Source organism: Sphaeramia orbicularis, chromosome 4 (genome assembly GCF_902148855.1).
Source record: "Sphaeramia orbicularis chromosome 4, fSphaOr1.1, whole genome shotgun sequence".
Classification (NCBI taxonomy): Eukaryota; Metazoa; Chordata; class Actinopteri; order Kurtiformes; family Apogonidae; genus Sphaeramia; species Sphaeramia orbicularis.
In genome coordinates this window covers 50,116,337-50,142,985 of record NC_043960.1, presented here as the reverse complement: position 1 = coordinate 50,142,985, position 26,649 = coordinate 50,116,337, and the positions used below count along the sequence as shown (strand labels likewise).

At 37.7% G+C, this 26,649-nt stretch overlaps 2 protein-coding genes across 2 annotated transcripts in view; one reads left to right on the top strand and one right to left on the bottom strand.

Moving 5' to 3' along the window:
• Positions 1-15,360, top strand: part of tmprss9 (transmembrane serine protease 9) — a 31,442-nt gene extending 16,082 nt beyond the window's left edge. The window contains exons 7-16 of the mRNA XM_030132077.1: positions 766-879; positions 2,739-2,904; positions 2,996-3,270; positions 4,178-4,320; positions 5,918-6,197; positions 6,767-6,880; positions 6,957-7,125; positions 7,227-7,492; positions 9,544-9,680; positions 12,761-15,360. Coding sequence (XP_029987937.1) covers positions 766-879; positions 2,739-2,904; positions 2,996-3,270; positions 4,178-4,320; positions 5,918-6,197; positions 6,767-6,880; positions 6,957-7,125; positions 7,227-7,492; positions 9,544-9,680; positions 12,761-12,922 — 1,826 coding nt within the window. The 3' untranslated portion in view covers positions 12,923-15,360. The remainder of the gene's footprint in view (positions 1-765; positions 880-2,738; positions 2,905-2,995; positions 3,271-4,177; positions 4,321-5,917; positions 6,198-6,766; positions 6,881-6,956; positions 7,126-7,226; positions 7,493-9,543; positions 9,681-12,760) is intronic.
• Positions 15,361-15,603: 243 nt separating this feature from the next.
• On the bottom strand, positions 15,604-17,282 carry timm13 (translocase of inner mitochondrial membrane 13 homolog (yeast)). Its single transcript, XM_030132137.1, has 3 exons — positions 17,030-17,282; positions 16,757-16,825; positions 15,604-16,171 (listed from the first exon to the last, which is right to left on the bottom strand). The coding sequence occupies exons 1-3, from the start codon at positions 17,147-17,149 to the stop codon at positions 16,073-16,075; spliced, it is 288 nt and encodes a 95-aa protein (XP_029987997.1). The 5' UTR covers positions 17,150-17,282; the 3' UTR covers positions 15,604-16,072.
• Positions 17,283-26,649: the final 9,367 nt, after the last annotated feature.

Genomic DNA, 26,649 nt, shown 5'->3' with positions numbered 1-26,649 from the left:
CACAGAAGGTATTGCATGACTCATTCATTCATTCATTTTTCATTGTGTGTGTGTGTGTGTGGGGGGGGGGGGGGGAAGAGTAGTTGGATTGAATGACTGTCAGGCGCATATAATTTTGTCCCACTGTAGCCTAATGTTGGTGCGTATTTTTAATCACAATCATCAGGAGTGGAAAAGAGTCCCGTAAAGTGTGTGTGTGTGTGTGTGTGTGTGTCTGGGGGGTGGGGGGTGGGGTGCATACATCTTAATTATTTTTTCTTCTATCACTCCAAAAATGTTCACACAAGGGTGAAAAATGGGTTCTCTGCATCTCGTTTCATCATTTCAATGTCTCCTAACCACTTCCATGTGTGCGCAATTCTGCATCCAAACAGTTTGCACCTCCTTTCGAGACGTGTTAAATAAATACACAGCTTCTATGAACAAAATTGCTTTCGGGTTTGATAAATCACTCTGCGTGTGCTAAATTAATATATGTACATTTTCTCCTCCCACCATACGCACAATGCCCCATATTGCATATTCATTGTGGCAAATGTACTAACTGGATCAGGTGCGCTATTTTGCACCCTTGAAAGACACAACCCTTAGTGCGCACTGTTAGTAAATCAGTTCGTACATTTTTTGCGTGTGCAATGAGTTTGCACACATTTTAATACACGCAAATCTTTAGTAGATCTGGCCCTATATGAAAACAGCAAGAAATACTGTTGATCTACCGTTTGCTCACTCTAACCTACTGTTGTGTTCATTTTCCATCTCCAGCCAAGTGTCCTGACCATACCTACACTTGTGACAATAAACAGTGTCTCACCAAATTAAATCCAGAGTGTGATTTCATTGAAGACTGCAGTGACGGATCTGATGAAGCTCGTTGTGGTGACCATCTCCTTTATTATTAAAGTTATCTTATCCTTTTTTTGTCTTTCCTGATAAATACCACTTACAAACAATAGCTGTAAATAGTGTTTCCTCATGCCTTTTTTCTCTGGGGAATCACAGTCTAAAACTAGTAAATTACAGTTACTCATTAGGACTCACATGAGAAGAGTCTGTTTGTGCATGAATGAACAAACTATATATCACAGTTGTGTTATTGTCTTCATCCTTGTCCTCAGTGTCGTCTGTTCATAAAACACACTGGCTTCACTGGGTTCCACTGCATATCAACGTCTAAATTTAACTGCAGACACTGATTTGTCACTGTTACATGTCATCAGTAATATTTTGAATTATGAAATCAACTAATTCAAAAAACAATACAGTTAAATCAGATTTTTGTTGTATAAGTCTGTTATTACATATGAAATATCAGCTTTGGGAGCAAATACTGTATAGGAGTGTCCTTTCTAAAAAGCACTGAATATTCATATTGTTCATATAACAATATGAACAATATGAAATCATATAATTCTACTCATAACATTATATCTACCATCAAAGGCCTGCTTACATTCAGTTTGTTTTACTAATGAAGGGAGACTAAACGGAATATCCCATCACCTCATCTCTGCTTTTCCCAGGGTTTATTTGCCAAAGTTTGTTGTGTTTACCGGATGGAGTAAAATACATTCAATCCCTGATATAAGTTCAGTCATTCAAGCAAAGTTCATTTAATTTGCCATTGTTTGGAGGATAGGAGAGTCTGTTATGCAATTCACAATGTATTTTTGACTATTTGTATCCAGAAGAGACAAAATAGTTTTTCTGTGGTCTCAGCCTGACAGAGTTTGAGAAGTGCAGTTTCATAATAATGCATTTATTTTATTTGACTTATGAAATATATACAGTATATGTTGTAAAAGTAATACATTTATTACATATTAAAGATAATATTATCAAATGATGTTTAACCCTTTAAAGACCCACAGTTATTTTTGTCACTACTTCCAAATGTCTTTCCAAAGTGATTTATCACAATTTATTATAATATTACCCTCTGCATTTTGCCTTTTTCAGTGAAAATCATATATTTTCCTATATTTAATTAAATGATCATATCGATGTTCATAAAGGCTCAAAGTAAATTCTAAGGTTATTATATGAAATCAGAAAAGATGTGTAAAAAGTGACTTTTTCAACAAAATCTATCGTTAATTGAACAGAAATCCAGTATTTCTATTCACTGTGATTGATCAAACTCCATGGCTTTTACTGATTAATCAATGTTGTAGAAGATGACAGTGTTTCCACATTCACTATGGAGCCTCTGAAGTCCAAATGGGTCATATCTGATGACCATGAAAAGATGACAAACTGTATTTTACACCAATTATTTACATGTAATTCAATTCAATTCAATTCAACTTTATTTGTATAGCCCAATATCACAACAAGGTTATCTCAAAGGGCTTTACAGAGTCAGTTAGCTGTAATGCTAGTAATGATAGGATTAGTGGATCAACAGGTATTAAACAGTTACATCAGTAGATGTTTTAGGTCGACAGTGGATATTGGGGTCTTTGAGGGTTACATGTCTTTTTAAAAATAGCCAGTAACAGCCAATTAGACCTAGTGTATTTTGAATTCGATCAGGATGGTGTGTTTTGTAAAAAACAGTTCCCCAAACAAAAAAGGTTTAGAAACCCTGATGTGGAGAGCAAATAATTTTGCAAAAGTGAAACACAGTAAATGTAAACTAACGTTTCAGAGAAATAACTCTCCACTTCTCTCTCTCTTCACCTCTCTCCACTCTTCAACTTCCCAATTTGACTTACATACACTACCTGTGGTGTCAGCCTGTGGGACCCGTCCTGCCATGGGGAGTCGGGTTGTGGGTGGTGAGGATGCTCGGATGGGGGAGCTGCCGTGGCAGGTCAGTTTGAGGCTGCGTGGGCGTCATAGCTGCGGTGCCTCCATCATCAGTGAACGCTGGCTGGTCAGTGCAGCACACTGCTTTGAAAGGTAGGCAGTAAAGGACTCAAGAGTTGTTCGAAAAGCTCTAACGTGATGACAGAACTACTCCTGTCATGCCTCTGCTTTTTTCTACTTTTAGCGAAGTGGACCCCAGAGAGTGGAAAGCACTGGTAGGGACCATAATGGTGAGTGGTCAGGAGCCCGAGTCCAAATTAATTAACATCAAGTCATTGATTGTGTCTCCGGACTACAACCCTATGACGACGGACCATGATGTGACTGTTCTGGAGCTGGAAACTCCTCTTACCTTCAGCCCCTACATCCAGCCCATCTGCTTGCCGTCCCCATCTCATGTCTTTGCTTCTGGTCAGAGCTGTGTGGTGTCTGGATGGGGAGCATTGAGCCAGTTTGACCGTGAGTGTGCCTGCAAGGATAGCATGTAGAACCAGCAACCAATCAAGATATTACTGGGACATGAAGTAGACCAGGTAGCACTGGAAAGTGATCATAATTTTGCATGTTCTAATACAATGGCATCAATTAATATTATCAACTACAGGTTTCAGATAGCATTTATTCATAAAATAAAGTTTTTAGTAAGCAGATCAACATTTTTTGGGTATAATACAATACAATAATCAGTGATTATCTCTGAAATGAGGCTTCCTTTTGACTCAGTAACGTTTAAAATACCATTTGTTCTCCATAGTAATCCAGACCCATGTGGTTTTATCAGGTCTAGTTGAAGGATGGTTCTAGATGTACTACTGTAACTTGAAGACTTGCCTTTCGCGCTGAAATCCATCCAGATTCTTTCAGTCTTTTCATTCGATTCTTCACTGTGGAGGCTAACATATCCAAATCCCTTCCTGTCATTCTTGGAGGAAAATTTTTTGTGAATTCTAATATTTTTTTCATTTATTTGTTGTCAAACTGATGGTCCTCTGCCCACCTTTGCCCCTTAAGGACAGGACCCTTTCTGGATGCTACTTTTTGACCGTAACATGTTTCTGATCATCTGTTCAAATCACTGGACCTGTTTTAAACCACATTGTTATTTCAGTATTTTAACTCATTATTTGAACTAAATTGCCCCTCTTTCAACTTTTTCTTGAAAGTGTTGTAGTCTGAACATGAGGAATCCACGTAAATTTACAAATGAATTGATGTCCACTTGACAAAACATAAAGTATGTTGTGTTTATATTGTCCATAATGAAATACATGTTGAATAATCTCTTGCTGTGCAGCAGGACTGCATGCCGGGATATGATCAGTATGTATAGTGTGTAACACTTATCCTGTGCTCCACTTTAACCCAGATGAGATTCCTCACACTCTGCAGAAGGCTGTGGTGAAGATCATTGACACAAAGATGTGCAATAAATCATCTGTGTACAGAGGTGCTGTTTCTCACAACATGATGTGTGCTGGATTTCTGCAGGGCAAGGTGGACTCATGTCAGGTCAGTGCTGATACCAGACTGACTCTCTTTTCAGACAGAACACAGTTGACATAAGGTAGATACAATAGTATGAGGTCTTATTTTACATAATTTCGTTACAAGAGATCCCTGTCTTGAGGGATGGTGTGTTTACATACACCAGTGATCTGGGTATTTTGAAGCTATATTTAAGGTCCAAACTGTGTTTACATCAGTCCCACCCTTGGTAGGTTGTTGATTCTGTTTTTGCACTGCAACATGGTAATGCAAGGTAGTATGACAAAAAGAAGCATTCCATTTCAGCAAAGACTTGGTCTAGCCACTCATTACAGCTTTAATTTAACTAATGATCGACTCACAGTCAAGAGACAAGGACTTCATAGTGTTCATCAGTAAATACAGAAGAGACTTGGAGAGTCTGATTTAGACCAGCTCTAAATGTATTGTCATGAGATAACTTTTGTTATGATGTGGCACTATATAAATACAATTTGATTGATTGATTGATTGATTGATTGATTGATTGATTGATTGATTAAACTGAACTCATCTCCAAAACTACTTTTGACCAGGAGTCATATTGGTCATTTTTAAAATTTGTACCCTCTAATCCAGACATGGGAGAAGTACAGCCCGCGGGTCATATACAGCCTTTTTAACCCATCAAATATTGGTAGAAAGTTGTCCAAATTATAGAAAACCCCTAATTCATTTGACCTTTTTCCTGCAATAGCCGTCTGTTTAGTTGATCCACTAGATGACGCACTCCAGACATAGCTGACCTTTGCTGGACTCTGGTCTTCACCTTTGACCCCACATTAATCCTTTTGTAACAATGAGTGGACCAAATAAAAGAAAACTCGACAGTGAGTGCTGAGTGTTTAGTAAGGTGTGGACACTCAATATTATTTCATCGAAGTCCAATCAAAGTCTGTACACAGTTTTCAAAGAATACAGTATCAGCTGGCACTTTTCATCCAGTCATGCCAACTACACTAGCAACCTGTCAAAGAACAGGCTACTGCTCAGAGGTTGGAGCCAGTTTACAGACTCAGAAAAATATTATCCTCCAACAAACGACTATTTAAGAGTTAACCACCAAGGCAAGTTATTTGCTGGCATTCAAATCATCTAAAGCCAGTAAGTATTTCTCCGCAAAAACAAATTTGAACATATGAGTTTATCAACAGGATAGTGTCTCCTCGTGTAGAACTTAGCAAGTTAATCAAAAAACCTGAGTCATTTCAGTTATATTCATTAGCACTGGATGAAAGTAACGACATAAGAGACACCCCTCAGCTCTTAATTTTTATCAGAGGGATTATTGACAATTTTTAGATATCGGAGGCCTTGTTGACAATGAAATCCATCAAAGGGAAGTCAGGAGGAGACTGATATGACAGGTGTCTGGTGTCATCCACAGGATGAACATACATTGGACTAAAACTTTGGCACTTCATTAATAGTGAACTGTCAAGGTGAACTGCACATTAAACTTTGCACTGCTTACATTAAGAACTGCAGTAGCCACAGAATAATCAATGAAGAAGGTTTTCTAAAGGACAGTGACCATAGACTTAGTTATAAAATAATAAAGGGTGTTGTGTTTTCCATGCAGGGTGACTCTGGGGGGCCTCTGGTGTGTGAGGGAGCCCCAGGGAGGTTCTTCTTGGCAGGGGTGGTGAGCTGGGGTGTGGGCTGTGCTCAGATCAACAGACCTGGGGTATATTCGCGGATAACCAGGCTCCGCAACTGGATTTTGAGTCACACAGACCCTGCAGCGGTCCATGAAAACAGCTTGTATGATCCCACGGTGCCCGTTACTGTTCCAGGAGGGACGGTTAACAGCGTCCCCGGGACAGACACTATGGATTTGTTATCTGAACCAACATTACCTGGTAATGACCCTCCCTATGGTCAGTCTTATGCTCATCAGCTGTTAAAACAGAAACAAATTTAAGTCACATCTTTGTGATCGAATAATATATAATATCACAAACACAGTGGAGTCAAGAGTTCTCAAATATTCACTAATTTATATTTCAGTTTAGTTTTACATTTCAATGCTGTTCTTGTTTACAAGTGTATGAACAGTTTTATCAATATGTGTATTATGAGGAATTGACAAGTTTAGTTCTTATTTAGTTAATTTTTTTTATTTGGTTATTACAGAAGGTGTGTATTTAACACAAGCCAAAAAGGATATGATGAAAGAATCAATTATGTTTTATGGAGGGTTAGAAAAGGTTCCATATTGTGCTAAGTCATTTTGTCTATGTTCACCATATATTATTAACACTGATTATACCTGTGATTTTTGTTAATCTTTGTATTACATCACTTATTGTCATTTTCATTTTTACTTAAGTTTACCAATTAATCTTTTGACTGCTAGCTTCTATATTCAAGAATAACTATACTTAAAGAAAACAAAAACTAACTAAATTATTTAAATCACATTGTTCAGTTTTAAACTGCAGTGGAAACTTCCAGTGTAGTTCCACTTCATGCATCAGCAAAGTGAACCCAGAGTGTGACGGAGTCCCCGACTGCCCCAATGAGGCCGATGAAAGAAACTGCAGTGAGTTTTCAAGCAGAAGAAAGAGCACTTAAGTAATTTTAAGTGAAATGTCTATAAGGTGTGTGGTTTGTTGTAGATTGTGGTGTGCGTCCTGCATTGGGTTCCCATAGGATTGTGGGTGGAGTAACAGCTCGGAGAGGGGAGTGGCCTTGGATCGGGAGTCTTCAGTACCAGAAGCTTCACCGTTGCGGCACCACACTTATTCACAGCAAATGGCTGCTGACTGCAGCACACTGTTTCAAGAGGTACTGATATTAGCAGGATTTTTGTGGATAGCATTTCAAGTATTGTTTTCGCATTACATTCAGAACAGCAGTGAACTTGTTTGCACTTGTAACCCACTCAGTGACCCTGGCCCCAGTAACTGGGCAGTGAGCCTGGGGTCTGTGCTGCGCTCCGGGGTAGGAGCCCTGGTCATCCCCATCCAGAAGGTCATTATCCATCCAAATTTCAACAGCACCAGCATGGATCATGACGTGGCTCTGCTGGAGCTGACAGTCCCAGCCCCCATGTCCTACACCATCCAGTCAGTCTGTCTCCCCTCACCGGTCCACCGCTTCCTAAAGAATGCTGAGTGCTACATCACAGGTTGGGGATCCATGAGGGAAGGAGGTGAGAGATGTTTATTTTAATATCAACTACAGCTTTAGAGGCAGTATTCTGCAGCTGTTGTATTCACTCTATTCACTCTGCAGGAAAGGTGGCTTAAATCAGATTTTTTAAAACTTGTATGACTCAGTCCTGTCTGTTTTTTCATAATACTATATACACACATAACATACAATCTGATCATTTTAATTCTGATTTGGCCCACTACAATATGTGAACCTAAATATGATCAGATCTGTTTTTTCCAAAGCAAATGAGATATACACTGAACTTCTCTCTAACATGTATTAAGTGTATTTTAAGAGTCTTTCTGTTGTTACTACTTTAATTTTGTTCAGGTGTCCAACTTTAAGATATTGCTGCTTTAATAGGATTTCAGAGTGAACAGTAGACTTTGTTCCTATGTTTGTGTCCTTGGACAGCTCACCTCTAGTTACAAGCTTCTCTTTATTCAATAAAATATTTCTTTCATGACAGACAGCTTGCCTGTTACTGTGGTCAATAAGTTAAACTAATTCTTATTAGTCCATTGAATGTGGATGAGTTATCCATTGAATAACACAGTGAAGTTTACTGTTTCACCATGTCAGTAAGATTGTGTTTAGCAGTAACTCACCCATTATCACCCCTCACTCTCTGGCAGCTCTTTGTTGCTAAAAGGCAAACTCCTGGCTTCAAAATTATGAATGTATAAAGAGAACTAGATACAGCGCCACCACTCAGAACTCATGGCATTTCTTTCTGAGGACCCTCACTGTATTGTGCTGGGGAAAAAAACCTCAGTGGCACAAATTTATTCTCCCCATAGACCACAGTGATAAAAGGGATGTGTAAATCTGCTGACAGGATGCCTACAAGTACATAACAGGTCAGACATTATAGTGTCCTATCAGTTTCTTAAATGTGTGGGTATTGTCTTCAACACTCTGAATGTTCGTAGAATTGATTTTAAATCACCACCAACTTCTGAAATGTTACTCCACTAGCAGAGAAGTTGTAGTCCATATGTGTAATGGGCGATGTGATGCAGAGGGAATCCAGAAGCCACAAAACTTTGTGGGCTTTTGTTGCTCCAGTAATCAGCTTTCTGCTCTAAACAGTGTGTGACATTTAGGGATTTAGAATCCACTTTCAATGATACTCCGACGTTAAATTCCAAAAATCAGTGGAAAAATGTCAGAGCTGTATACCGTATATATAGAAACACGTTGCTACAGGGAGGATTTGGTGAGCCCCTTTGTAGATACGACATTAAAATGTACCTGTACTGGTCATGTTTGCCACATTAACTCTGCTTTTTGTTTTACTTATAAGCAAAAGAGGCGCAAATTCAGTAAAAAATCACCATAAATGTACTACACTGAACCTTTTTATTAGGTGAATTACGGGCAGGGACAGAAACTATGGGGAGCAGCCGCTGGCTGTAAGTGACATACCGTAGTTGATTCCAGGTGATGAGTACGAATAAACAAGCAGCAGTCAGTGAGTTAAAGTACGTGTTGGTACTTGTAGTTTGTGCAGCTGTAAGCTTTGCACTCGACAATTGTCCTAGAGATGCGACCCAGCACTGGCCAATAATGTGTCATCTTAGACTGGTGTCTGCTGCACAGGGTCAGTGACCAGTCCATCTCAGCCCACGTAATAGGACAATACAACCAGTCTAGGTTAGTATCAGTGCTGGAACAGCCCGTGAAGGAAGAAATTCTGACCATCTCTGACTGATGGAGCAGGGACTTTGTACTCAACAACATACTTGGCAATGGGATATGACATAAGTTACCTGATGGAACCGCTAGGATTATATGTGATCTTTGGAAATAGATACCAATGAAAGGTACCCTTTAATCTAAGATATCAGAAACAGTGATTGTACACTAATAAAAACATAATGATAAATATTGCATTCTATTTCAGCAATTACATCCTCCTAAATTTTATATTTTGGACAATAACAACTTTCATTGTATCATAGTGCATTGTGGGCTACAGGGACCTTTGGGTTGCCCATTAAAGTAGTTTGTAATATATCAATAATAACTTTGTGCTCTCCACAGGTTCCTTGACAAACCTATTGCAGAAAGCAGCAGTGAACATCATTGACCAAGCAGACTGTGAGCACTCGTATGGGAATGTGCTGACTCCCAGCATGATGTGTGCCGGTTACATGGAAGGAGGGAGGGACACCTGTCTGGTAAGATGTAGTGCAGTGTAACAGATGACACAAACACCTTACTTTAAAGGGGGACCTGGGTGGTACCATTTTGGCAGCATTTGAGCACTCAGATTATAGATGGAGATTATGCAAATGATAAGACGCTCTGAGAAATGGGGCCGTAGCTGTGATCATGGTCTCTGGGTGTTTAACCAGGTCACAAAAAGGTGTTTCTCTTTACACTTCAGACACTTCCAAGTCCACAAAAAGCATATTAACGAACTGTGGTTTTACAATATCAGCTATACTATATATTATTAAGGCACAAATCTGAGTGTGGATGTGTTGCTGGTACTTTACTGTAAGTGTTGCTTTTAAAGCGGCATCGCTGCACTTACGGTGCTCATCTGATAGGAGCGAGTGGACTTTCCTTCCTAAAAATACAGAGCTCCCCTTCTCACCGGCTCCCTCACTGTAATCTTCTTATGTAAGGAAACCCGCATGCATTCCTGTCTCGGTCAAAGCACCTGGCATCTCAGCAGCTTTCCAACTGACATTCTCCTTGTGCCCACAGTGTCTTTCTCTGCAGCCACCTCACTCAGCCTTAATGATTTTGCACTTGTAACTGAAGTATTAAAGCATACAGGTAAATAAGTAACAGCGATAAAAATGATAAATAAACAGGTAAATAAGTGCATGCTATATGCAAATGACAAATATTAAGATTCAACATGTTAATGATTCTGCTTCTTCTAAATGTTCAGCTTCTGTATGAACTTCAACGTGTACGTCATGTTATGGAAAAAATAATACTCTATTCATTCATCCTCAAAATAAGAAATGGTCAATTCATACAGTCAGTGTCTTTTCAGTATAATTTTAATTGGAGCTCCAAGGTACGATTGTACAGAGGCTGTCTGCATGAGTATACAAGAAATTACAGTCGTCATTGTCTCATATGAAAACTAATTTAAAAAATCATGCTCTCTCTGTGTCACAATGATATCTCCTGTGCTAGAATGGAATGTCTGGAAGAGATAACTTCTGTGAGAAACTCCTGTGAGAAAGCTGTGTCCTAGACCAAACACAGAACGCAAAACAATCATTTGTCTAACAGGAATAAAACCCAGTCTCATATAATACAGAGTTCAACCAAACTTATATGTAATATGGACTGTATGTAAACTTGCCATGACAGTCATCACACACACACACACACACACACACAAATCACACAGCAAAACTTGTGAAAAGTTTGGGAATAGCTATTATTTTTAAACTGTAAAAAAAAAAAAAAAAAAAAAAAAAAAGCCATCCATTTCCAACAGGGCTATCCTGACTATTTTAAGGCTCAGATACTTTGGATACATCCTAAACCAAATTAATTTTAAAATCAATGTGGAGAGCTTCAAAACAGATTAAATTTTAGGTCAATTCTAAAATGTGGAGTTGATCCCTAAGGATTTTGTTCACAGGTATGGCCTGTGTCTATGGTAGTTATGCTAATTCCTAAAATGGGTCATAAAGCTGTTTTTATTTGGTCTCCATTTGTCATGGTGAAATACAGTAAATACTGTACTAGAATACTACAGCAACATATGACATTCCAACTGATGGTTTTAAAAAGAAAACTTGTATGAACTCTTGGAAGAAAAGATGTAAAGATATAACAAGATGAAAGCTATACAAAAACATACGACAAAAATGATGCAAAAAGAAAACAACAATGTAAAAGATGCAACAGTGGAAAAATTAAAAGATGAAAATGATGAAAATGACATAATCATTGTAAAAGATATAACAAGATCAAAATGATACAAACCATCAACAATCAAAACAGCATTTGTGTTTCTTTGTGTCCACGTCCTTGACAAACTCAGGGTGTAATCATCTAAAACTATATGAACATGAATGTACATTTTTTATGTCAAGTAACATTTGTATTCACATTTATTGGGTGATGACCCACAACCCTTGACCACACACAAAGTCTCTAAATCCTCAAGAGGCCCAAGAAAAATCTAAGCATGGTTAATGTACAAACACATTTGTATCAGAATATCTATTATGGTATTTAACAGTTTTTGATGAACCAATATATCATTTATATCAGCATGTTTGGCCAAGTCTCCTCTCCCTCACAGTGAAAAGACTTTCATGATATGATGGACCTTGTGAGACTGGATTTCAACATTTCACTTACTATTAGACTCGGGCACCTTATGTGAAGAGTGTGAGGATGCATGCAGCAGGGTCTGATGTTCTTTCTCCTGGAAATTCTGAGCATCACTTCATTTTCTGAACACTGGTGAATTTTTGTGCTTTTTCTATATCATCAGATTGTTATCATTATTTATGTAGATGTTTTTTCAGCTCATGTGATGCCTCCGTTAGGGCTGCAACCAATCACTATTTCAAGAGTTGACTAGTAATAGACTACTGTAACCACTATTCAATTAGTCAGATTAACTGCAAAAAAAACAAAAAAAACAATAGCTTTTATTTATATTTATTACAGCAATGCATTTTCTTTCCTTTAACAGGAACATTTGGTGACAATAGAATGGATAACAAAGTCTGTTAAACTAATATTCAATTCAATATTCAACAAATATTGTAGCAGCAATAAAATAAACATTTTTCCTTTAACAAAAGTGCATGACGGCAATAATGACCTGTCGACAACTAAATTAGTTGTCAGCTAATTTTACCGTGGACCATTTGTGGACTAATCTTTGCAGCCCAAACCTTCATGGGACCCTATATTTTAGAAAGTATGTCAATTACATTTTTTTTCTGCTTAGTGTTGGTGGTAACTGGGAGACCTTGTTGAAGTAGATATGATTCAGTGTTTGTATGTGCTTTTAATTTATATTTTACAAAGAAGCAATGCCATTCGTCAGATGAATGTTCATCAAATAAGAGTGGTTTGCACTGATTTCAGGTTTTAGTTTGGGGAACAAATGTGTGTTATTAATAATGGCAAAGATGTATGGATGGTGTGAAAAATTATGGGGAGTCCCAGGAGAACTATCGCTATTGTAGAGGAGCAAATCTGACACAAAAAGGAAGTGTTCCAGTTGTCCAAACTCTTGTCACCCCTCTGTCCATCCTTACAGGGAGACTCTGGAGGACCGCTGACCTGCCGTCAACACTCAGCCCAGTGGTTTATAGCGGGAGTGACCAGCTGGGGACACGGATGTGGGAGAATAGGTTATCCAGGTGTATATACTCGAGTGACTTCTATGAGGAAGTGGATATCTACACATGTGCCTTTATGAAGATGCAACTCTACAAAGAAATGATAACCTATGCAGACATGTGGTCTCCAGACAACCGTACTGTACAAGGACTCAAGTCATGGTCAAAAACAGTCAACACAAACACACAGTCATTTTCCACAGTATTGACCTGTGTGACCTCGGGGTCATGGGTGCTGTTTGACATACTGTGGTATCATTTGAACTGGGACAATCCTCCTTCAACTTGTACTGACCAAATAAGGGAGAATTCAGGACTAGTGTATGGATATTCTACTACATACATCATTCAGAGTATTTATTTCAGTTATTTATTTTCCTGACCTGTAAACATACCTGGCGCTGTGTTCTTTTTTGATGTTTTTGTGTGGGTTCAGAATATATGTGGCTCATTTATTGGTGCATTTCCTTGTCTTTTTGGTGTTTATCACAAAATAAGATGCAAAAGAGGCACAGCAACAATGGTTTCTCAAAGGTGGATTTTCTGGGGAAATATATGAAAAAAAAAAAAGTGGTGGAACAATATTTTTTGTCAGTTCTACAGACGTAACATTAACTCTCATGCACTCTTTTTCATAAAAAACATAAAAACACCACCAACAGGGCAAATTATTTTATTGGTTTCTTGATTTGCTTACAATCGCATCTCCAAATGCACATCAAATATTGTTCATAAGCTTGTTTTGGCTCTTACTCCCATACACAAACTGAACAGGTTAAAAAAGGATTGGTTTTGCTCCCAGACATATGACAAACTGTACACACAAAACGGAGCTTGGTTCAGTAGTTCATCTTTAGTGAACACAAAACAAACCCACGACTGTGGACAGGGGCAGAAAACAGGTCAGACAGAACGGTTGTGTTCTCCAGGTGTACTATGATATAGAACTATTTAGAAGAGTTGTATACACCATATGAAAACACTAAGTTACTCTTGAATTCTCAATGATGGTTTGTGGGTGTGCCAGGTCCTTCAAGCTCCACATCTGTATTTATTCTCCATCTGATCATTCACACACACTGGAAACAAAGGGAGTAGTTCTAGTAACTTAAAGGGCTTTTATCAAAACTCTTATCTTTATTGTGCATCTTAATTATACACTCACAAAACTTTCACACCTACCTTGTCTGGGTCATACTTTTCTGTTTGATCCAAACCAAATTTGCAGGATTTTTCATGGTAGTTGTAAGTTCAACTGTACTAGTTTCGCTCTTGAACATAAACCAGACTTATAACCTGGTTATAAACCCAACCAGGTTTATAACACCAATTTCCCCCACCAGGTGTTAGAACTGAAGAAGTCTCTTGGATGAGAGATGAAACATTTTCAAGAGAGACACTAGTACAGTTGAACCGAGAAGAACTACTGAGAACAATGACCTGGACAAATGAGAATTTACAGACACAAATTGGCAGAGTGAACCCTGGCCCAGACAACAGTTGTTTGGTGGTTCTGATCATACTGAACCATGATCCAGTTTCTTTTGTGAAAGCATTTTGTGGCTGGACCAATAGAATAGAAGTCAAGGAAAACTATTCTCATCAAAAACAGGAGAAACAACAAATGGTAGATGAAAGATGTCAGTCTGCCAAATAAACCTCATGTCAACACAAATGTACAACAGGGAGACAGAGTATGGAAATAGTCACAGCAGGATGTATTCATCTGTTCAAAAAAGTAAAACAAACCAGACTAAATGTATACAACTGTACAAAAACACTTTCAGGTATGAAAGTGTCCTTTGTCCGATTGTAGAGTTATGTGTGAACAAACTGTTTTTGTTAAAGTTGTGTATGACTTTTGTCACCAATTTTTCATCAGATCTGTAAAACCCCAGTCATAGCCCGAGTATCACAAATCCGTGAGTCTTTCCGTGATTATGCACCTGAATCTCTTTCCTCACAGTAAACAATTTCGAAGTGTACTCCACCATAAACAATCCATATGTTTACAGAGCTGGTAGGTCACTCGGGCATTCCCGGAAATTTGACGCAACGTGCTTTGTGGGAAGTGGAATTCCACGCACCCACTTTCGCTTGGTCAACATCCTTGTTGTTGCCACTACTGCTGCTGCATAGAGCTCTGCTTCCCATGACAAATGTCCAAAAATGCCCGAGAGACCTATTGTCTCTGTTTGTAAACACATACTGTGTTAATGGTGGAGTACACTTTGAAACTGCTCACCATGAGGGAAGAGATTCAGGTGAGTAATCACAGTAAGACTTACAAATTTGTGATACTTAGGCTATGACTGGGGTTTTACAGATTTGATGAAAAATTTGTGACGAAAGTCATACACAGCTTTAAAGTCATAATGTAGAAAACACCTACAATTACTCACATACACTTTAGTGTCAGTCCATTAAAGCTACATGAGGTACAAATCAGGGGAAAGAAAGCAAGAATTGAAAATGAACTCCACCCCATCCCTGTCCTTGGTCTTACACATAATCTGTATAGAAAAACACATGACATGACACAACCAGTTTGGACAGTGATTGGACACTGCAGCTGTCAGTCACCTGTTTCTATATCCACTCTGAAACAAAACTGGCTGCATTTTTAAATCGCCTGAACACAGAGGTAAGAGTAAGTGCAGAAATCTAATTTCCTTTCTGTTTAATTACAATACATATAATGGCTAGTATGGAATTTTTGCCTTGTTGAAAAACAAATAAATATTGCCCACTGAAGCTTTATTTTAAGGTTTTTTGTTGTTTTTTTTAAATTCTATGCACACATTTTCCTACCACTTGTGCTCAGGATTATAGTGAGCACTGAACAGAGCCGATACCAATATGCAATATAAAACGGTGCCATATGAAGTGGAGCAAGTCTCATACAAACACACTTGTTAACAGCTTTTAACAGGACATGCTCCAAAACATTATTCCTAACATAAAAACATCATCAAATAAACTTGGGTTTACTTAGCAGTTTCCTCCGAGCAAAATGAAAACGTCCACCAAGACATTGTTATGGCCACCAGGTAATTTTCATCTGTAAAGTTCTGTCTGTCTGTCTGCAAGGCTCCGTCTGTCTCTTTGTGGTACACTGATGAGGGCTGATGATGTGCCGCTGCCATGACACACCTGTCCACAGCTCATGGGCTCCATGGTTGGCTGTGCTCCTCATAACAGTCAGCAGAGTCTGAGGTGGGGTGGGGGGTTCACATGCGAGCTCTTTCCCTCTGTAATCTAGAGTTGTACGTTCGAGACACAGTGTTCCACGCATCCATATACCGGTCCATACACATGGCAATACATTTCTAAGAAGACAAAAAAGAGCATTAATCAGGTGCAACATCTACATCAAATTCATGTTAAAAAAAAAAAAAAAAATCACTGTGGACATGTGGACATCATAGCAAACTAAAATAACTGGTCCCACGTGCACTCCAGCAACTGTTGTTTTTAGGTTTTCTGGATGCTTTGGATGCTGTTCCAATTTTCAGAATAGATCTTTACTGTCACTGTTACAGGAACAATGAACATTTGTTTAACAGCAGATTCTTAAAGTGCAAAAAGACACACCGTTTATAAAAATTATCACAAAAATTATACAGAAAATATGTACTTAAAAATACTGACAATATGCAAAACTATTAAGAAATACTGAAAATATACAAAAGGCAAACTCTATACCACAGACAGATGAAATATATGCAACATATAAGGGATATATATATATATATATATACACTGCCTGGCCAAAAAAAAACTCGCATGTGCAATATTTCACTGCATCATCTTTGACTCAACTGTATGCTTATTTCATATTAATATTTTATATAATTTACATTATGATTATCCACCTGAGGGTAAACTTAACTTTAATCCTTACACACACTGACCTGCTCAGAGTTGTCCAGAGTGCTTCCAGGTTTACCTATACATTTCTTGAAACATTTGTCCGTCATTCTCTACAACAGAGAGCAATAAAATATTATTGAAGCAGGTAATAAGTAACAGTAACTATTGTTTTCAGTGTCAAAGACGTGATGCTTGCATCATAGACATATATGCGTTTGTTGTTTCATTAATCCTGCTGAATTAAAACCTGTGGTGACTGTCCTGGCCTCAGGTCAGTTAGCTGTTAGCTTAGCATCCGAGCCCATTGGTTTTACCTGCAGCAGTTCCTGAGCGTTAGCCACTGCGATCTGGACCTTGACCTGCTCCATAATGGTCCCGGTGTCCATTTTACCACCGGAGCCTCCTGCCGAAAAGTCCGAGCCGAAGCCGTCCATCCTAACCGAAGCCGGTGTGGAAAACTGGAGATGTATCGATACTTTGAAATGCACGTGTACACTAACACCAGCAGGTTGGATAATGAAGTAACCAAAGACCTTGACAACAGCGGAAGTCTGGAACGTAATTGCGTCACCTTCTTCTTCATTACAGCAGACGATGAACGGTTCAGTGTACTCTTGCCACCTACTGGTCGACGTTACTACTGCCCACTAAGACCTGTGGTGTATATTATTCTAGTATGTGACCCGTGAGCAACCATGGGTTGTATCAGACTTTTGGGAAAAGATGTTAGTCTATATTTTATAAGTAGTGACATAAAAATGGTTTGGTAAGTCATTATTTAAAACTTCTTGGGAGGGGGGTTCTTGGGAATTCACCATAAGTACTGGGGCGTACCTTACCCAGAGAAACATAAGGGTCATTCCAGAATTGGAGGACATTTGGGCTTCAAAATTCTTGAAAAATAAACCTTCACTTTTCTAATTTTCCATTATATATTCATCAATAATAGGTAATAAACTATCAAAGGCTTGATTGGCTCAGCTTACACATCAATGGTACAATTTTTATTACATGATTTATGTGGTGTTTGTAATACTTGGTGCAACCCTGTCACCAACACTAAGGAACCTGAAAAAAGTGCATTAATTAATTTCTTAAATGTAATTCCTTTTCCATCAAGTAAAGAAAGTAACATTCTCTCTGAATAACCATTTGGTTTCACATATGACTTGATTTAAATTAATTTTAGCAACTTTCAAAATCTGTCTCGTCCAACTTTTCAATATTGGCATGTTTCACTTTAACAATTTCAGTATTTATTTTACAATATTTACTCTGACACATGTTGCATATAATTACATAAACTCTTTAAAGGGCAATGGGTTGAACACTTTTGAGCTGAGAAAGTAATTTATGATTATTTTCAATTAAAAAGATATGGTAACAGGGTTGAAATTAGGGTAACAGGGTTGTATGAAGTAACAGCTACATTATTTCTGATTATAGATCATTATATAAAAGTGACAAATGCTCAAGACACCAAAGTATTCTTTGAATAACTTTTAATACTTTCTGTCAGCACTGTTTCTCAAATAACAACCCCCCCCCCAAAAAAACAAACAAACAAAAAAAAAACAATAATAATAATAATGGGGGGACTTATTTCAAGAAATTTTTCAGATTCAACTTTAGCCCTGATTTTCTGATGCAACAAGATGTTCTAAGCACTCCTGTGTATTTTTTTTTTTTTTTTTTTAATTTTCATCCAAAAACCACCCCCTACCCCGAAAATTACTTTTTCAGCCCTGAAAACATGGGGTTTTTGGAAACTTTCAAACCTTCTTCACTTTTGATGAAGTACAATGTAACAATCTGCTCATGCTGGGCCTTAAATGTTTTTTGTGAGACATGTCATGTCTTCAGAGTGCTTTGCACTAAAAAAGGTGTAGTGTCAAGGGTCAAATTATAGGTCAAAGGTCACCCAAATGGTCCAAATGCATATTTCATGGAATGAAGCTGTTAATGTGGGTTCTTCCAAATGTTGGGCTCAGGTTCTCTCCTCAGAACACATCTACTGACCACAAACAACTGCCATTCAATAAGACACATTAAACAGAACTGTTCACTCATGTATTCTCCATACAGACATGTCAAAAAGAACAAACAGTAGTTTCACATGACTTTGACATTTACATGTATATGTCCTGTTGTGGGCGACACAGTGGTGCAGTGGATAGACCTGGTGCCTCACAGACAGAAGGTCCTGGGTTCCATTCTAACACCAGTTGATGGGGGTGGGACCTTTCTGTGTGAAGTTTGCATGTTCTCTCTGGGTACTCTGGCTCCTCCCACCATCCAAACACATGCTCTGATAGGTTAACTGGTTAATCTAAATCACCCATAGTGACAGTGACCAATGTGACAGTGGTTGTTTGTCTCTATATGTTCAGTCTGTGATGAACTGGTCACATGTCCAGGGTGTACCCCGCCTTCACCCATAAGTAGCTGGGATAGGCTCCAAGTGACCCCTGTGACCCTAGTGAGGAGAAAGTGGGTTCAGAAAATGAATGAATGAATGAAGTGTTGGTGATTCCTTCCTAAATGTGTGCTAGTGTTTTCCTCCACACTAATGGCGGCAAATTCAAATGTAAAGTACATGTTTTAATATTTAGTCTCTAATGTGTCTTTAAAGGGCCAAAGGCCTTGGGGGATCCCACCAGGAAACCAGAGGGAACAGAACTGAGGACAGATTTAATAAATGTCAGAATGGTATGAATTTTTGAAAAAAACTAGGCATTTTGCTGACCTTTAACCTACAACATGACCTTGACATTAGACTTTTCACTGTACAAAGTACTCTTAAGATACAATCTGGCACTTATAAGATCATTAAATGGCCCATCATGAACAGATTTATACACTGCACCGGACAAAAGAGTGAAGAAGCTGTGAAAGTTGCAATTTTCAGAGTTAAAAAAGTAATTTTCAGGGTAGGGGGGGTTTGGATGAAAATTTCAAAAAAATTACACGGGAGTGCTTAGAACATCTTGTTGCATCAGAAAATCAGGGCTAATATGGTATTTGATATTAAGCCCCCCCCCCATTATTAACCCTTCAGGTAACGTTCTCCTGGCTTTACTCCTCTTATGAGCCTCTCTCCACTTTTTTCGTTGGGTACACTGTCCTCTCTCACTGCAGTCTTTTTGAAGCAACTTCTTTCCTGTTTCTCCATCTTTCCTTCATTTCTGTCTTTCTTTTAGTAAACACTGTTGTCTCCTCTGTACATCAGCATCACGCTTGGCACGATGGCATCTCTGCTTTTCAGCAGCACTCAATGGTGGGCCACACTGCAAGAAAAAAAATTATCTAACTTAATTTAGTGTCCCCTATTATGAATTGTAACTCACTGTTTATATATAGTTTGATTTATGTCAAGTTAATAATCCCATCAAGGTAGTTGCTGCAACCATAATCCATTTGGACTACCATTAGGAAATAAAAGGAAACAATACAGTCTGGAAAATTCAGGAATGTGTTTACAATATGTAGATGAACTAAATTCTATCTCAGATAATGTAAATTATTGACTGGAACCATAAATAATAGTTTGTAAAGTCTGAGTAAACTGGAGGAGATGCAACCCCATTAATGTAGTGCAACCCTGTTACTCTAATAACGGTAACAGGGTTGTGAGTAACAGGGTTGTAAATCCAGACTAATGTTAGCTTTTTCTCAGGCATAGAAGCTAACTACTTAGCTAGCTGTCACTGCTGACCAAGAGGACACACTTACTTATGTAAATAAGTAAAGAAAAAATCAAAAAGAATTTGTCTTATCCTATTAATATGGGTAACAGGGTTGAGTGAGGTAGAGTGAGACATTCAATCAAGGCTCACAATCTTATGAAAATATGAAAAATAGAGGAGAGGACATACCTTTGCTCTACCCATTCTTTTGGAAGACTGTTTGATGATGTCAGTTCCAGCATATCATGTGATTCACTGCTTTCTTCTTCTTCTACCATGCTAAAAGGTTATGGGTAACAGGGTTGAGTGCATGTTGTGGGACACAGGTTCCATGCATAATAATTATTATTTAAAATATTATGTTTATTAAAAAAAATGTTCCCGTAATTACAAGAGACACCAATGAAACTAGTCATACCAAAAAAAAAGAGATTTAAATTTCATTTTAACTGTTTTATTTGAGATTCAATTTGGTCATCAGGGGGTTGGGACAAGTGAAAAATGGCATTTTAGGGGGTACTCCAGACTTATTTGGTATTTTTAAAACTATTTACAAACATTCTTTTCTCCCAGTTTTTTTAGATTTGGTCTCAGGACGAGTAAATTTACACAGAAACTCCATGTTTTAGTATTTTGTACATGGATTATTTAAAATTTGATGGGTGGGACATCAAATGTCCTCCAATTCTGGAATGACCCATAAAGAGAGTTACGACACGCTTTGATGTCTCCGCTCTACAGGGTTCAGGTCAGGCCAGTTTGCTGGTCCATCAAGCGAAGTAACACCATGGTCACTGAACCAGCTTTTGGTACCTTTGGCAGTTGTGGGCAGGTGTCAAGTCTTGCTGGAAAATGAAATCAGCATCTCCATAAAGTTTGTCAGCAGAAGAAAGAATGAAATGTTCTAAAATGTCCTGGTAGATGGCTGCATTGACTGTGGGCTTCAGAAAACACAATGGACCAACACCAGCAGATGCCATAACCAAATCATCACTGACTGTGGAAAGTCCAAAGTCCTCCTTCCAGATGAAAGTCAGTTTTGCATGTCATTTGGAAATCAAGGTCCCAGAGTCTGGAGGAAGAGTGAGAGAGGCACTGAATCCATATTGCTTGAAGTCCAGTGTGAAGTTTCCATAGTCAGTGATGATTTGGGCTACCATGACATCTGCCAGTGTTGGTCCACTGTGTTTTCTGAAGTCCACTGTCAATGCAGCCATCTACCAGGACATTTTAGAGCACTTCATGCTTCCTTCTGCTGACAAGCTTTATGGAGATGCTGATTTCATTTTCCAGCAGGACTTCGCACCTGCCTACACTGTCAAAGGTACCAAAAGCTGGTACAATGACCATGGTGTTACTGTGACTGATGGACCAGCAAACTCACCTGGCCTGAACCCCATAGAGAATATATGTGGTATTGTCCAGAGGAAGATGAGAGACACCAGATCCAACAATGCAGATGACGTGAAGGCTGCTATCAAAGTAACCTGGGCTTCCATTCCACCTGAGCAGTGCCACAGGCTGATCGCCTCAATGCCACGATGCATTGATGCAGTAATTCATGTAAAAGGAGGCGCAACCAAGTCTTAAGTACATAGAAATGAACATACTTTTTAGAAGCCTTACATTTCTGTTTAAAACATCCTTTTTTTATTGATTTTGTGCAATATTCTAATTTTCTGAGACACTGAGTTTTGGGTTTTCATTATCTGTAAGCCATAACCATCAAAATTTCAAGAAATAAGGCTTGAAATATTTCACTCTATATCTAATGAGTCTATATAATACATAAATAAATAAATACATCAATCAATCAATCAAAAATATATGGGTGTCACTTTCTGAAATGACTGACATAAAATATATAATTTTTTCATGATATTCTAATTTTTTGAGATGTACCTGTATACACACACAGACACACACACACACACACACACACACACACACACACACACACACTCACACACACACACACTGATAATTAATAATTTCTTCCCTGCTACTTTTTCTTATACTTGCATATAGTAACTGTGACACAGTTTCTTGTGGGATTAATAAAGAATTTTGAATCTGAATCTGAAACACACATGCAGAAATATCTGAACTAAACAGCTTCTGAGGGTAAAGTCAGTATTTAGTGTGACCTCCATCTTCAGAAAGTCCCAGAGGCTTTCATGGTCTTTTATAATTTTCTCAGTCTAGATGATCCCATGTAGCTTCTACAATATTCATATGTTTGTCTGAATTGCATGACAACACAGAGGTCTATGTGTCTCTCAGTATTTGTATTAATATATGTACAATTGGAATATACAGCAAATATGTAAACACTAGTAAAAATAAAAATGCATCAGATAAAAAAACAAAACAAAACATTAAAGCCTTTGGGACATTCTGAAGATGTGTAATATAATACAAGGTTATTTAAGAAAAGAGCCTATATTTTTTATTATTTTTGAATATAAAAAATGACTCAACATACATTATTCAATATTTTAGAATGGATCCGATTTAGAAGCCATACCTGTCAATTGATGCTTGCACATCTTCCTGCATAGACATGTACCTTGTCCACTATCACCTCATGTCCCTCAAACCCAACATGCCCTGACACCCATAGGGAACCTACGCACTGCATATTCATCCCTTGTTTTGTCCCACATACTGAGATGATGTCCTTACAAATTCTGAAGGAAACAAATGATGCTAGTATGGTTTCCATATACACTTATCATCATTTTAAACCAAATTTTCATACATTCATGAAAAAATCATGAAATTTGTTTCCATTTACTCCTTAATTTCACCAGTAAGTGCATGGTGTTACTGTAAAAAACATGAGGAAATCAGTTTAAAATAAATTGTTAGTATTTCATGCAGTGAACCTGAGCTGTTGATTGTGGAGCTGATAGGTGTAACCAGAGGTCTTTGACCCACAATTTAATTTATTTTATCTAAAAACATGAAGTGTTTTAAAAACAGAAGTACATCCACACACCAATGTGTTCTTGCCACATGGTGGCGATATACAGCACTCAATATTATTTTGTAAAAATCCTCATCATTCTGTAGGTCAAAACTGGGGACTAAAACTATTTGGCGTGCATATGATTTTGCATGAAAACAGAGCTGGAAACAGACTTGGAGCTTTGTGATAACAAACATTTTTGTTGTTCTCTTGTCTTGTTTCATTTCCTTCCAATCCCACAAGAAAAACTGATTCTGCATTCAAACAACATAATTTTAACCTGAATAAACCAGTCTCTACAATATAGTGAGAAGTGGGATGTAAAGGATACTTTCTTACAGAATTAAAGGAGACTTTTCAGTTATCCGTGCTTTACTTGTGTAGGAACTTAGACTGCATTAAAAATCATAAAATTAAACTAAAAGTAATCTAAAATCTAATAGCCATCTGGCTTCTGTCATAAAACTCAGCCTTTAAATATGACAGAAATAATGATTTGATTGATATGAAAAGGTTTATCATGATAACAGTTTTGGCCTGCCTTGGTTTGTGGAAAAATTTGCTGCTTGGGTTCGGTCTGGAAGATCTGCTGTTAGAAAATCAAACATTTTTCTTGTAAAAAGTGTAATTTCATAATTTCAGCCCATTTTAACTATCACATATACTGTATGCAGAAAAATTGGAACCGCATCTGGAACATCCAGTAAACCTAAAAACACTACTGGCTGAAGTGCACTTGGGACCACTGTTTTTTTTTACTTAGCTTTGACGTGATTATGCCTGGATTTGATTTAGATGCTACTCAAAATGACAGTAACATACGGGAAAAACCCTGTGGTGTATAGAGCATCGAGTATGACAGATGTAGGAGCATAAAAGATGAAACATGACAAAACCAACTGCAAGTAGAGATCTAACACTGATTAGGATGTTCAGTCTCCAAACCATGCTGTCATACCGTATTTTGATTATACTTATATGGTATACTATATCAAGCAATAAAACAACAGTTTTCTATGGAAGTCAAATCACTAGTTTTACTTTTTAAAGTTTCAGGTAAATGCTCATCTGTACAGAATCTCTGTACTTTTGCCACTTCTGTTCAGGTCCTGTCAGATATTCTCTGATGGTTTCTGCACAAAGACACTTTCTTACACATGTGTATTTAACCCTTTCATGCATACTGGTCACTCCAGTGGACAGTTCTTCTCCAGCTGTTCTCTTGTATATTTGTGGGTTTTATTGTTTTAGTACCATATCAACCGACACAGTGGACACTTATGCATCATCCCATACACTGTAATTTATACCATTACTGTAACTTTGCTGTTCTTGATAAACCTGATCTGCACTAACATGTTATAGGGGTAAATTTGTTGCTAATTGATGTTAGACTGTAATTAACTACTTTCCTAATCAAAATGTTGGGCTTTTTTTGCATATTATCTCCATGAAGTGAGTAATAATTAGTATTAGAGTATGATAAAATGTCAGCTGCATGAAAAAGGATTTTATTTTGTACTTTTCAAACAGTATATCACTTTTCGATGATAAGTTTTAATCTTTGCTTCAAATATTAAACGCATGGTGGCCAGCTGAATGGACATTTTTGTAACTCCATGAAAAATAGCTTCATAAAAAATTTCAATCACATTGTTGTTTTATGCCTAAAGAGGAATAAAAACACTTAGGAAAAAAATGAGGAAAATACTTCCACATTTAAGTTAGATTTAAGTCTAAACTGACAGCAAGGGCCAACTACAGAAATAGAAAGTCATAAGACACTTCGGCATTGTTTTGGTGCTGACGTCCCCAGCGTGAGGATGATCCCCCCATAGACCCCTCTCCTTGTGTTTTAGAATGACCTCACTGAGAAGACCACCTGCCTTGTGCATGTGCATGTGCAGTACAGTGAGTCTGGAGTGACAGTTACTGTCTATGAAACGTGTGGCTCGTCTCAGTACTTGGGGAGCACAGAACAGTAATTGTAGGGGGTCTGATTAGTGGAGTGCCATGCTTGAGAAGAATTAATGACCACTCACACAATACTTGCACCCACGCATATGCAAATACACACACATACACACACACACACACACACACACACACACGCAATGCATCAGTCCATTTTGGCTTCAAGCCACAGCAGAGCCATGAAGGGGGGGCTAGGGTTAAAGTGCAGCAAAGTGAATTAACCCTAGTTTACAATCATGAGTTCATTAATCTAATCTTCTTAAATTCTTAATTTCCTTTCCTTCCTTTCCTTTCCTTCCTTCATGCACACTTGTGTGCATGAAAGCCTTTGGCCCAGTGAGCTATAAGAGACGCTCCAGTAACAAAGGGGATGAGAATATGATTTACCCACGAGGCTGAATATTGGTGTCAAACAACATTGGACAAGGTTGTGGTGCCTTCGCTCTAAACTTTCAAGTGACACGAGATACTCCTGGAAAAGAACTGAAATAAAATATTCAATATACTATAAATATATATATATATATATATATATATATATATATATATATATATACATATATATATGTATGTATGTATATATATATATATATATATATATATATATATATACATATATATATATATATATATATATATATATATATATATATATATATATATATATATATATATATATATATATATATATACACACACACACATATATATATATATATATATATATATATATATATATATATATATATATGTCGAGGCCCAAAACGGAATCTGGCCCAATTCAGAATCGGGCCGGCCCAGAATGGAATTCTATTCTAGGCCGGCCTAGAATGGAATCCTGCTGCTATAATGTTACTTTTATACCATGTTTAATGCAAATGATCTAAATTATTACAAAAATCAATACATGGAATTTGCAAATATGTGAAAAAAAAAAGAAACAAACAACATTTTAATTGTAAACTATAATACACTTTATTTACAAATAGAACCTAGTGGTACTCCCCACCAATATATGGTACAGTGAAATCGACTGAAATTGACAATAGTTACTCAAGGTATGTAAGACTGAAAATGTAAAATTATGACAAATTATGGAATTATGGATCATTTCAGTGGTTAGTTCTGTCACCTCACAGCAAGAATGTTCTGGGTTTGATTCCCACACCAGGGACCTCTCTATGTTGAGTTTGCATGTTCTCCCCATGTTTGCGTGAGTTCTCTCTGGGTTCTTTGGTTTCCTCTCACCATCCAAAGACAAGAACTAATAGGTTGATTGGTTTATCTAAATTGCCTATAGGCG